Source organism: Kryptolebias marmoratus, linkage group LG19 (genome assembly GCF_001649575.2).
Source record: "Kryptolebias marmoratus isolate JLee-2015 linkage group LG19, ASM164957v2, whole genome shotgun sequence".
NCBI lineage: Eukaryota > Metazoa > Chordata > Actinopteri > Cyprinodontiformes > Rivulidae > Kryptolebias > Kryptolebias marmoratus.
This window is the reverse complement of record NC_051448.1, coordinates 10,111,760-10,126,153: the sequence shown is the minus strand read 5'-3', so window position 1 is coordinate 10,126,153 and position 14,394 is coordinate 10,111,760. Positions and strand designations below refer to the sequence as shown.

Sequence of the window (14,394 nt, the reverse complement as noted above, 5' to 3'; positions counted from 1 at the left end):
AGAATGATATCTATACCTCTTTATGAACTCTCCAAACAAATAAACCACACTTTTAATAACAATAATGTGTCCGAAAACACTTAAAGATATGTTTTTATTTATCAGACCTGTATAAACGATGTGCTCCCTACCAGAAACCTCCAAGGCACTGTAATGGGAGCGATTAATGATGTTATTGTAAAACAAAAGTATTTTGCTTTTGTTAAACGAATGCCCACAATATGAACAAGACTTGGTTTTAAGTATACAAAACATTTTATGCCGAAATTATTCAAGTTTTAAAGCAGCTAAGAAAATAATTAAAAGCAGTGTTTTTTAAACCAAATTTGCTGTGTGGTGATGAGGGAGGATTTCTGCTCTCGGAGGGCATGTCAGCCAGTGGCACTGGAAAAACTGCAGGATTGGATCTGTCTGAATGAGGGTAAATTCTAAATTTCATCCATAAGCACTTAAGCACTCATGTGGTCCTTTTTTTCTCCAGCTGTCCTCCTGAAATTACTTTGCCCCTCAAAAAATGATGGTAAATCACAATAATATTTACATTTTATATCATATTTAATCGGTTCAAAACTTGAAATTTCTTTAATTTCTGCCAAAAAAAAAAGAAAAATAAAAGAATAGCATTTCTGCCTGCCTTGCGTGTTTGGATGGAGCTGTTTTTGGATCTGTGCCTGGCAGCCTGGGTGTGTGTGAGAGGTGTGAGCGGCTCGGCCAACCGTGAACAATCCCTCAGGGAGCGAAGGATGGATGGGTGAACATGAGATATCTGGTTAAAACAAGACAAGACTGTTTGCCACAACAATTCAGGCGGTTAAAAAAAGGAGAGGTGGGAGCTGGAAATGGACAAGCAGGAGATGGAGAAGAAAACTCTCTTAAATGTTTCCTTACCAAGAATAAACAAAGCCAGTACTTATTGATCGGTTACATGTGGGGGTCAGATAATCTGAGAGCTCTTTAATAGGAATCTCTTCAGATAAACAAATAGTCATCATTATTTCAAATGTCATGGAAGGGCAAGCTACAGGTGAGTTGTGTTTGCCAAGTTGGAAAGAAACCGAGGAAGTGTCGCCAAATAGGTGCGTTCCAATGATGAAGACGCAGCATGGCCTACTCTCAGACCTGCTGCTCATTTTTATTTTGCAGCCCTCTGCTCCCACCTGCATCCTGATACTTTAGAAAAACACCATCAAGCTAAGCAGCAAAGAGGTCAAGGTTTTTAGTTCAACAGCACATTTAATATTTCCTAAATACTTTGGACTGTGTTGAAGTTAGAAAATGTTTCTCAACTGGATGCATTTTCAGCACCTTCGGTAAAAACTGCGCCCAAAGCCAAATGGAGGTCAAGGTATAGGAAGTACAGGTGGACAGATAGAAAAGCAGTGGTTTAATTTCTCAGCTGGTGGCTGATTCCCATTAACCTCCCTCTGTTTTGTAGACGGTGGTGATTATCAGTGATTTGGGCTCCTGCAGCTTGTTGGGGTTTGCTTCAGAGGGAAAAAGCAGAGTCTTGCTGTGGCTTTTAGATCTAATTGTTACAATACAAAACTTATAACAAGCTAAACAAAATACCAGCACTTTAGCAGGCCTGAATCATTAAGTTTGGATGTTCATGTAACCTTGAAAGTTTTTGAAAGTATTTATTTATTTAATGTTTGGCTTGATTGATAGAGTGCTATGACTTTTAGTTTTTGTAACTTTTAAGGTTTTTGAATTATTTGATTTATTTCCTTTTTTTTTTTTTTACAACAGACACACATTTCAATTCCTTCAAAAATATTGTCCTCTGAAATCTGCTTCATACTTGCTCTGTTTATGTCTTCTTATTGTCCTTTTAGCTTTTGGCTACTGTTTAGCGAATTTTAGTTTTGAGCTATGGTTTTACTCAATTTTGCTTTCAGTTGTGGTTTTGTTATATGTTGCTCTTAACTATAATTTTGCTTTTGTTAGCTTTCTGCTACAGTTTTGCTAGTTTTTCTTTTCAGCTTTGCTCTTTCAGCTTTTTAGGACTTTGGTAATTTCAGCTTTCAGTGACAGTTTTGTTAGCTATCTCTTAGCTTCAGTTTTGCTAATTTTCCTCCTGTTCTGCTTGTTTTAACTTTAACATTTTTAACTTTTTCAGCAAACTTTTTCAGCAAAGCCATTCGGCACTCAGCATGCACACGATTTCTCCAGTTTGATTTTTGTTGCACTCACAGCTTTGGAAAGTACAGTACAACTCAAAACTGTTGGCAGTTGAGAATTTTAAGCACATAATTTGGAATAGTTTCAAAAGCGGAGACTGTAAGTCATGCATTGGATAAAAAAAAAAAACGTTCCTCTTTCTGAGCACCAGTGTTCCGGCTAAGCTAATAGATGTGGAGACAAGCTGTCAGACAAGATGCAGCTCTCCTCCTGCAGTATCATCTCTATTGTTCTGTCAGGATGGGATCATCAACTGATCCCAGCTCATATGTTAGAGTACAGTCACACACAGAGGGTGTGACAGAGTTAAATCTAAAGATTACCCTGATCTTTTTTTAAAAAAAAATAATAAATGCAATAATCTGATGGCTAGAGAGTTGAATGAAGAGACTGTTAGAAGTGAAATGTTTGTATGAATGGAGGAAAGAAAGCAGCGACTTGGAGGCTCGGGTGCAGATGGTGTGAATGAAAGATGAAGAGACCGTTCCCTTCCCTGTGCCGTTCCTCTTTCAGAGTTCTCTAACAAATCCACATCTGGGTTGTATTTACTGGGAGAGGCTATGTGATTGTTTGAGTGAAAGAGGAAAAAAAAAAACACGAGGAAAACAGTGAAACAACTGGTATGATTCGAGAAATCTAGTGCCGGAGGAGAAAGGGGGTTTTCAGCTTTAGAGTTTGTAAGAAGTAGTGTTAGAGAAAACTAAAGAACAAATGGTTCAGTTTGTTTGAAGTGGGATTCTGTGGCGAAGTTATGAACAGTTAATATCTTACCTGTTGTAGCTAGCTCTTTGAGCAACCTCATTTTGAAGAATAAAGTTCAGTTCTGGCTGGACTGAGAAGCTCACATCTAGAAACCTTGTTTTTGTCATCAAACTCACATTACACAGTTTTTTGCCCTCTGAATTCAATGGTTATCTGCAAGCTTAAAAAATGGCAGTAGCAGATACCTTCCTGTAATTTACTAAAAGATAAAAACAATGTGAGAAGAGAAAAAGAATTGCCATCATATTTAAGATATTTTGCATGTGTTCATTTTAAAGTAACGCCAAAACGGCATGGCAAAAGCCATCTCTGTGTGTGAGACAACTTAAAGATGGATCTGAACAAATACAATAAAACTGACAGAATTTTTAGGTAAAAGAAACAGCTTCCAAAAATCCATAAATCAAAACGGCTCGCAGCTACTCAGAATCTGCACATCAAATGACATGCTTCACTTGCTGTAATTCCCAACAAATGCTGTTTATTAACCCCTTAGGCTGAAGTACGGATGTTTGATTAATGGGAGAAACTAACCTTAACCTCAGGTTTGACAGTTTATTCACGAGCATTACTATTATTATCGCCTGCCGCCATGAAAGGCAGGTGATCGTGTAACTGCCTGTGACTGTGAATGTGTGTGTTGTCTGTCTGTTTGTCAGCAAAATATCTCACAAACCAGTCTGCTCAGAGAAATTGTGATTCCTGAACGAATATTGTTGGTGACCCCTGCTTTAGATCTTGAAGGTGAAAATGGAATTCAGTACTCAAACCTCTGAAGAGCTAATTTGATTCCAGATTGGGTCAGTTCTAATATTTGACACAGCTTGTTTACTCCGACTGTCAAATATACATTTGAAGGCAGCGTGTCCCACAAAGTGTCCAGACCTAATATAGCACATGCTATAAACTCAAATCTCTCAAGTGCTGGCTGTTGCCTTGGAAACACCGCTTCCTTCAAGTCACATCATAGTACCTTTACTCATGAATACATTTATGTGTGCATAGGTGCTTCTAATCTTTGACTGAAATTATTACAAAAGGTAGCAAATGGGACTTTAAAAAGTTCAGATCATTGTTAAAACACCCTGTCTTGTCATTTCATCTTGTGTGATTTGTGCCCAATTGGCCTGCATCACACCATGAGACATATGGGACTCTTATTGTTAGCAGTGGCAAACTGTGTGTGTGTGTGTGAAGCTTTCTATTTGAGTGCTTCAATGTCTTCCTGGAAAACATCCCAGATATGAAATCTGTGTTTGATGCCTTGTTGGAAAGAGCAGAGGGAGCACACAGAGCACCATATGACTCTCACTTCCTGAGATAAGGCTGAAAATGCTGGACACGTGGCAGCAACAAAGACCTTAAGAGGCATGCTATTTTTATGCGTGGCTCTTTTTTTTTCTCATTTTAGCTTTTTTATAGTATTTTCACAAGCAGCCTTTGTTTCCTTTCCATCTAATTTTGATCCTGTGTTACTAAATGTCAGTCAAATCAAATGCAACAGATATAAAGAAATAGAAACATGTCATCTTTAAAAAAGGGTGAAGAGGGAGTGTAGTTCTGCCACTTAAACAACTCTCTGTATTTTTTTTAAGGCAAAATGCCTTTAAAGGGAAAGTTTAATAATTTTTGAAGTGATGTTATGTCACATAATTCTCAGCCATTGGTCATTAAAGGCCAATTAGCTAATTAGCCACTAATGATTAGCCTAACCTGTAGTAACATCAATATAGTTTGGCTGAGAAAACAGCAACAAACTAAACAAACTATCAAACAAAAGTGTAAAGGTTTGATTTAAGCAAATTTAGATTTATTTTACACTGGTATGTTGTTTTTGAGAAGTTATATTATAAGGTTGAAAAATGATTAAATTTGGCACTCCTTTGGCTACCAAAGATGAAGAGAGTGATAAGGTACTAACTACTGATAACTATTAGACAGAACATCACTTCAAAAATCACCAGACTATCCCTTTAACTTGAAGCAGGTGATCATGACCCGTGCTCAGGGATGAGCTTATAGAAGTGAGCTGCTGAGACGGGACCGAGGCGTCTGGTTTCACAGGTCAATGCACTCTTTCATATCATCTGGGAGGGAAACTGACATCTTTCTGAAATGTTCCAGGAAAGAAAGCCGTATTGTGCGACTTGGACCCTGAATTTAGCGAGCATCTTAGCATGAAAAAAAAATCCATGCTTTAATGTGCATTAAAAAACTTCTGTTTTCTTTTTTTTTTTTTTTTTACATCAGCCTTTAAAGTCTGGAACATTTCCAGCTCAACAGTTTGCTAAAAAATATCTTGTAATCTCTGGGATGATACACTCTCAGCTGTTTCTGTAAACACTGCAGAGAAGGGGTGATTGATTAACTGAAAGCTTTCTTTGTGACCCCTCCCCCCTCCCTCCTGCCCCCGCTATATAACTTGGCACAGATTCACGGCTATCCTTGCTTTTGGCCAGTCTTGGATACTAATCCCCCTTTAAGCAATAAAGCTGTCTATGTAAAGCTATTTATCCCTCCAAGATGGTTGACATATGTACATAATTCTCACTGCTGCATATTATTACAGAGATATGAATCTAATGTGTCAGAAATTAATACATTTGCATTTTTTCTTGTCTGCTCTGATTATACCGGCCAACAGCTGGGACACGTGGCATTAAAACCTGGTTTCGATGCAGCAGAGCAAACTCACTTTGCTGCCTAAAAGTGATTACTCAAGGTAAGGAGGGTTAACTCTTTTCATAGCAGCTATGGAAAAACCTTAAGTGTATATGTTAGTTAGTGAGTTATAGTATTTTAGTAATACATCCTGCAAACTTCTATAAAAAATACCTTAGTAAATGCTCTGTATAAAAAAGTATTCATTCTAAATGTTGTGTAGAGTGAGTGTTTATGGATTTTTTTTTTCTTGTGAAGGTAGCTATCAGGACTGCAGTAACTTCAGAACATATTTTCCCAAGAGGACAATAAAGTATATTGTATTGTATTGAATTGTAATTTATTATGTCAGACTATACCGTATGTGTATGTGGCTTTAATAAACGAGTCCTTATGCGCCCCTAAACACACACACACACACACACACACACACGAGTCAGATTAGGCCAGGTTATATGTAATAGGTGCAGATGTTTGTTTATCTGTAGTATGCACTATTGGTTATTAAATTTCATTGCTGGAAGAGGACTTTAACTCAGGTGTCATGTCAGAATCTTAGCTACTGATTTCTTTTGACTCCCTGATTCCCTGGTTAAACATGCCATCGCAAACTAACTCCGGTCACACCTTTGGGATTACCGGAGTCAACCCCTCTCATTCTTGTCAAACAGCCCCTTTCTGTCTCTGTCAGTCTTTGTTTAGCCACGTCTTTCAGTCCTCCCACAGATGATCAAAAGGTCACCGGGTTCCTGCATTACGAATTCCACTGGGGTCTTATATGAGCTGACAGAGGTTGATGCACACAGCAATGCTCTGTTTCCCAACCCAGACCTGATCACTCAGTCATAATGTTATAAAAATTGCCTCACAAATTAGCTAATTAGCCTCTATATTATTTAAAATATCTGATCAATTGAAACAGAGTTGGTCTTATTTGTGTTTTTTGGTGGAATTGCTCATTTTGCTTTGGCTTGACCTTCAGGGACCAGTCTAAAGAGAAAGTTTTTGATGTTACATCTATTTTACCTTTTAGCTTAATATTATCTTTTTTGTTTTACACTGATTTAAAATGACAAATGGGTTCAGATGACTCAATGGATTTGCTGTTGGACTTCACTCGTAGCTTTTGGGTTGGCATTTAGTCATTTTTACATCACTGGATGATCATTTCAGTGGGCTATCGCTGTAAAAATTTCAGAAGCTTGAAGGCCTGTCAAAATGCTTCTTCTTTGCCTCATGGTGATGACCTAAGCACTGCCTGGTTGTAGGCTTTGAAGCTCAGTATGTGTGGCGTGTGAATGACAGTGGGTTCATCAGAGAGAAATCTCTGAATTCCTTTGGAGAAGCTCAGCGGCACCCACACTTACAGAACTTTCACTGTGAGACTGGATCGATGGCAGGAAGAAGATGTATATAAAGCATTTCATATGCATGAGATGCATATGAAGGCATTATAAACAAAGCAGTGCAAAATAATTGATTTATTTCTGCTTTTTTTTTTTTTTTTTTACAAATGATGTGTTTGTCATCTTAAGATTGCATGAATGACTTACGAGAAGTCAAAGCCAGGATGCTTAGGAAAAAGAAGAGAGAAACACAGGGACTAAAACCAACAGTTGCTGTTGATTTTATGCATCTCTGCTAAAGGTGATAAAAATAAAAGTTAAAATGTCAGGCAGAAATGGTTTTCAGTGAAGTTCGCTGAATTCTACCACGAACAACACTTTTTATCCTGGCACAATTTCTGCAGTAAGACTCAATAGGAAAGTATTATTGGAGAAGAAGAAGAAATTGTCTTCCAGGAAGGCCAGATGAACATTCATTGCTATGATTTATTTACAGCGTTGGCAGAGAGAAATAGAGGCAGGTAAAAGTGAAAATAGAATCCAAAAACCTTGTGCTTCCCATCAATATAAGACTCAGATTCGAGGACAAAGACAAATGGTTAACAACAGTCTTCACTATGTTCTTATTTAGTATTATTGGTAAACTTTTATGGCAAGATGACTCTGTCAGAGAGTGAGTCGTAACATTTTTAATGAACTTTCAGTTTTACAGAAGGCCTTGCATAAAGAGATATTATCCATTCCCCCTTTAAAATCTTTACATTATTTTTAGCTGATAAGCTGCTGAGAAGATCCAACGAACTGTGTGAAGGCTTCCTAAATCATTCCATCACTTCATACCAGGAAATTATCAGTGTGGGTTGTGTTCCCACTACTATAAATACTCCTGAATGGAGGAAGGACATAATGCTGTATAAATCAAACAGTTTTGTTTACAATGCATGAAACATGGTAAACAAGGCTCCATAGTTATCTGTATGGATTACTGTTTTTGTGTTGATATATAAAATATATAAAATATATAAATTACGTGTTTTGGAACCAGAACCACTGTGCTAAGCAAACATTCATCACTTTTGAGTTGCTTTTTTTTGTAAGTCCTCCTACTTCAGTGCAAGCAAGACTGTCTAATTGCACTTTATGAAAACACAGACACACACACACACGTCTCACAGAATCTACAGGAAGCTCTGCAACTGTTGAGGGTCAGAGTGCATGTGTATACAATTAAAAGGAGATTATAAAACGTTAGCCTGCATGGGAGATGGGAGGCCTGCCAGGAAAAGGGCGCTGGTGTCTAAAAAAAGGACAGAAATGTTGTTACAGTTCAACAAGAAACATGAAAAGCAAAGTTGAGGTGCTTTTGGATCAATGTGCACTGATAATTTTGTTACAATGACAGAAAAAAGACTTTGTAACCAGCTGTAAGTTACTGCAGGTTTGGTTTGTTACTGACCCAGACAGGACAGGTTGTTGTCATCGATCAAGCAATATAGTCTGTATTACATCAAAGTTTACTTGAGTGAGGTCAAAGGTCAGAAAGAAAGACATAATCGTTCAACAGAATAAAAGCAGCTAAAAAGAAGAAATGCATAAAAAAAAAAGATTTCAGAAAAAGTTAGTTATAAAACTAGCCTTCATGTCATTTTGTTGTTTAACACAATAGTGTTAGTTGCATTTCTGTTAGTTTCATTGTCTGTCCTGAACGTACGTGGAAATAAAAACCTAAACAAGCATTCGGCCTATTTCAAGACCTTTAAGTATGTGGTATGAAAATTGTCTCTGGGATTCCAGTAATGAAACTGATGAGTCATAAGCTGAAAAAGTAAACGACTACAGACATCCCTCCATAAATCAGTATGTTATATAGTCATTGTATGAATGTTTGCCCTCTGGCCTTTTTCTGCTCAGAGCACCAATGTGCTTTTGCTGATTTGCAGAACTAATTAAAGATTCTTCTATTTAGTGTCTGTCCATCCTGTCTTGCCACTGGCTGTCGGTGACAGCAGAACAGACGGTGGAAGCAAAGTCAGTTAAATGATGACGTCTTATTATGACGTCTCATGTCCTACTGAGCCTCCAGCAGCTGTGTCGTTTCATCCAAATGTTTATAAAAAAAGCGATTTTTACTCGAGCGCATGGTTCAGTATGTTCTGTATGTGTGTGTTGGTGTGTGTTGGTGTGTGTCACTGCGACTACAGGGCCAGTGGTGTGTTTGCTACTGTGTTAAAGTCAGGGGCTGAGTCATCAGTGCACACTTTATCTGCTTTTTTTTGTGTCTCCTTCTGTCTTCCTCCCCATTGTTGTTATTTGGGTTGACACATCTCACGTCTGTCAATAATTTCCCAACTCATCCCGCTCTTCTTTTCCCGGTGGCGAACTACGTCTGTGCAGAGTGAATGATTAAAGCGGATGTGTGTGTATATGTCTCAGTGTGTGACAGCAGAAAGACATTTCCTTTACATTAATTTTTTACTAAAACAAATCCCAAGGCAGGTTCGTTCAAACACACACAAACACGTCCACATCGACGGTTTATTAAGGAAGGCAGAAGTTGTCAGCCGGCCTGTCGTCTCTTATTTCTTTACCTCAACTTCTAGTAGGAGATTGGAAAACGGGGTTTTCCTTTATTTTTGGTTTAAAGCTTAATATCCTTAACATGCAGATTGTTTTTAACAACAAATCAACTGGTGCTGTTTTTGTGACACCTTGTAATTCTTGCTAAACAGTGAAAATTTAAGATGTCATACTGATAGGTTTTTGTCAGTCAGAAAGCCATGCATGTATCTTATACATAACTGTTACTCACACAAATAAAAATTAGTTATTTGAAAAAATATTATTATACTTGTTGTATGATATACAACCTTTTTTTTGAAGGTCTTGCTTTGACAATAAAACACACTTCAGCTATTATATGATGCTATCAAAGGCAGGCTACTTTATAAGTAGTTGTCTGCGTGTGTGTTCATTTGTTTGTCTGTTAGCAAAATATTTAATAAATCATGAAATGGATTTTAATGAAACTCTCAGAAAGTATTCATTGGATGCACATCTACAACTGAATAACTTTTGGAGTCAGCTTGATTCAAGGTGGCTTCCATAACTGAACAACCTAAGCAAACTGAAACATGACTATAGTTTGGTTAGTTGTACAGATATTGATTTAAAATTTAGTGCGGTAGTAGCTGAGAGTCAACTCTAACACACACATTTCAAGTTTTTTACTTTACGTTGCATGAGTGGAAAAAATGAAATAAAATATGGGGGCAAATAGGACTCTCTAGCTCTCCATTTTACAGGAATTGACATGAAAGAAAAAAAAATCAAAAAGGAGGATGAGAGTGGGGTTAAAAAAACAGGAAAAGAAAAACACTTAGAGTCATCTCTGAGATAAGAGGCCAGAGGGAGAAAAGTGGAGGAGAAATGTAAGCTGAGAAGAAGAGGGACTTAAATAGGAGCAGCGCATGACACAGAATTTTCATCCAGGCCCCTCCAGGGCATCTTAGGAGACAAAATTTGTGTAAAGAATCAGGCAGAGCGAGCATATGGCGCTGTGTAATATTGATGGTGCACAAGTGCTCCTCTCACACCGTGGTGTGATAGCCCCGCAGTCATTTCTCTGGCATTTAAAACTCATCGCCCGTTTGTCTCTTGTTAATTTAGGTCATAAAAGATTTAAAGGCAATGAGCATGTAATGCTTCAAAGAAACGTAATGAGGAAAAGCAGCGGAGAGGGAAAGAGAGGGGGAAAAAAAAAGGAAAACAACATCAGCTCATTTGTCATGTGTGTGTATGAATTAGTGTGTAGTTTTGGTGAAAAACAGGGAACAAAAAGGATGGATGGGGAGATCAAATGACTAAATAAAGGCAACAACAGGGAGCAGAGATGAATCAAAGAGAAATACACACTCCTTAATGGTCACGGGGTCAAACTCCTGGAGTGTGTGTGTGTGTGTGTGTGTGTGTGTGTGAATGAGCATGTTTGCTCTCAGGGATGCTGCGTTTGAGCTCTCCTTTGTTGGAACTGACGCTGCACAGATTTACAGCTGATGGGAGGGGGAGTGTTTGACTTGTGCTTTGTGTTGAATCTATAGAACTGCTTAAACTGTAGACGTGTGTCAGGAATAAAGCGCAAGCAGCTTTGCAGTGACACGTACAGCAGTAACAAACCCTCTCTTTCACTTTTTCAGAGTTTTCAGAGCCGCTCATTGAACATGCATTGATTCGGCTGCCTGTTCCTTCCTTCATCACCCTCCTGGGATTACCAAGCTTCAGCAAAAAAAAAAAGCCTCTTATTGAGTCATTCTGTCTGCTGATGCACTGATTCAGGATCAGGACAAGAATCTGAACCACAGAAGTTAAGAAGCAGGACAGTGAAGGTGTAATACCTTTCTGCGTGGCTGGAGGGGTGAAAGAAGGTCCTCATGGTCTCTGTCCTTCCTCCTGGCCTGGCTGTCCCTCTTTAGAGCTTGAAGAAAAGATATTTTAAAGTTTTTGTCCTGCTCCAGTGCCTCTGCAGAGACCTGTATCATCCTGGTTTGTTGCTCCCGGTTCTGGTCTGAATGGATGGGACGTCCCGAAGCCAGAGGTGCAGGGCTGCCCTGCCAGCTGGTGTCCAGGTAAAGATGAACTCCAAGGCACACGGCAGTGAGCAGGATGCTCAAACGCAGCAGAAGTCCCACGGGAATTCGATCTTTCCACATGTCCATCTGCGAGTTTGTCCACCTTGTCTCTCTGGCTCCTTCTACTCCATATTTTTGGCTTTTTTCCCCCCCTACCTCCTTCTGTTGCTTTTTACCCCATTTTCTGTAATCCAGCCCCTAACATGTGAAAAGTATTCCTGCTAATGCCCCAGCTCACATGTGGCTTTGGTTTTCATCCAGCAGGACTGTGTACACATTCAGGCTCTGTGGGCTTTGAAAACTTTGGGAACTCCCTCAACATACTCGCAAGTCCCACTTTTACCAAAAGTTACCGCCCCCCTCTCATTTGCTTTCCTTATTCTTTCTGTCAAGCTGAGATCATGTAAACACACACACACACCATTGTTGCTCTGCCCCCTTTCTTGGGGTGGTCTCTTCTCTCAGGTTACTGTGAAGCTCCAGATATGGGCAGGGCCTGGTGCTCTGGGTCTGGGCATTTTTTTTAGCTCTCCCACTGACTCATGAGAGCTCAGCCTACAAAATAAATTCCTCAAATTCATGCTCAAGTCTATTTCCCCCCCTCAATCAGATGCATGAAAGGAATTTTTTACAAGCATCAATTTTTAACCAGGTTCATCATAAAAAAGTCCAATATTTTGTAGGACTTTGTAATTCCTAAAACTGGTGTTTCTTAAATGTTCTCTTATTGCAAATAATAACCAAAATTCATAAAAAATGTGCTGGGTTATAATTTTATGAGAATAATTCTTAAAAACTCTATTAAAACTGCCTGTAGTGCCAAATTTCCTTTATCTTGGTTTATGGCTGCTTAAAATGAACAACAACAAAAAATGTTTAACGCCCTGTAAACACTTAAATATTTCTTAAATAAATCTTCTATTTATTTTAGTACTGCTGGTCTCTTAAACAATAGCTACATAATTTTTTTGTACATTAGGACTACTTAAACGGTCTGTTTTTGGAATGGATAGAACATTTTCATCTTGGATTTAAAATCCAGGAAAATTCGGGACATGATAAGGCTGATGTGTTCCAGCTGTTTGGGATAAGAGAGAAACCACTTTAAACAATTGTTGTATAATTTATAATGCTGACAGCATATAAGAAAGTCTTTTGTTGTATTCTGTGGATCTAATTTTGCATAAAAACGATTAAATTTAAATTTTGCACTGTTTCCTCTTGATAATTGCTTTGCTTTGCACACAAACTTCTGTTTGAATGAACTGCATTTTTTTAGCTAACCTTTTGCTACTTTTAGCTATTAGCTAAATCTTTGCTACTTTTAGTTAACATTTTGATAGTTTTGGCTTTTAGTTAGTTTTTCTCTCTTTTTTTAGCTGCTTTTCTTTTGCTCTTTTAAGCTTTAAAAACAGAGCTGAATGGCCCAACTGTTACCCTACCTACCCTACTATTTCTCAAGTCAAAATGAGCATGCATTAAAAGTCTACATATTTAGATTTTGATTGAATTACTTTAATTTTATGTCTTGTGGAGCTCAGATTGCCTCTGACTGTGTTACATCTCATGACCACCAAGTCTGACAAACCATTTGGGCTTAATTTGACACATTTTACACAGGTTAGCTCCATGACACAATCTCTGCTGCCACCTAGTGGTTGATCGACACTTTTCACCTCCATATGGTATCCATTACTAAATAATGTGACTGGAAATGTCTGCAGTGATCTGGGTCAGCCTATAATTATGCCTATCATTGAAAAGCAGGCAGAAAAAAATTAAAGAGTAAAATTGCGAAACAGTTAAAATGACAGTACAAATATTGTTAGTTAATCTGTGTGTGTGTGTGCACATGACCATTTACAGTAGCCTACAGGTGTGTGTGTGTATCTGTGGGACTGTTATTTTGTGATTCTGCACACAAAGCGAGAGGTTTCATTATGAAAGAAAATGAGCAGTTCTGCACAATTGTGTTTCTATTGTGGCTTTATGTTGTTGTTTTTCAGCTAGAACATAGTGGCGTTTTTCTCCACATCCTGCAGTCATTTGTCTGGATTTGGCTGAAATCTGACGCCACGTGGAATGCATTTGTGTCTGAGAGCTTCTGTCTCTCCACTGCTGTCAAATACCAGGAACAAAGGTTATGTAAAGTCAAATTACCAGCTTCTCCTCATTTTTATTCATGCAAATGAAACTAGAGCTGCTGTCAGAGATCAGTCAGAAATTTGCTACATAGACGGAAGCCTGACAGAACATAAATTAGGCTCACTTGGAAATCAGATTCAGAAATCTATTGATCCTCACCCAGACATAACTGCACTGTACTGTTAGAGCAGATTAGATCAATTGAACTGATGAATCATCTACAGATTAAAATAGTAGTTTTAGTTTTAAATATTCTAGATGACATATTCTAAACACTTGTAGTTGGAAGGTACTCGATACTGTTAACAGCTCCTCTGCAGTCAGGCTTCACCACACGGAGTAAACCAGACTCAAATAGGTTGCACTGCTTAGTAAAGTTAAGGTTCTTTTTTATGTCCTGTGAGCCCACTGAGATCTGGATAAACGAACTGAGGTCCTCAAACGGTGGGAAGCAACCAGCTGTGACAGGAACGGGTGAAGGTTACACAGTGTTTGCTTTCAGCTGGGGCCAGCGATATCTCAGGCAAACACACACACACACACACACACAAATGTTCAAACAGTCAAATCACAAACATATACGCTCTGACTGGAGCAAATCCCTAAGGACACACATTTAACATTTTGCCAGCTGCCGCACTGAAATGACAAACAAGGGAAATGCCAAACGGTAA

At 38.4% G+C, this 14,394-nt stretch overlaps 1 protein-coding gene across 1 annotated transcript in view; it reads right to left on the bottom strand.

Annotated features, from left to right (window-relative positions):
- Nucleotides 1–11,863, bottom strand: part of mettl24 (methyltransferase like 24) — a 31,998-nt gene extending 20,135 nt beyond the window's left edge. Inside the window, exon 1 of the mRNA XM_017423347.3 lies at nt 11,342–11,863. Within this exon, the coding sequence (XP_017278836.1) occupies nt 11,342–11,662 (321 nt within the window). The 5' untranslated portion in view covers nt 11,663–11,863. The remainder of the gene's footprint in view (nt 1–11,341) is intronic.
- Between the last annotated feature and the right edge of the window lie 2,531 nt (nt 11,864–14,394).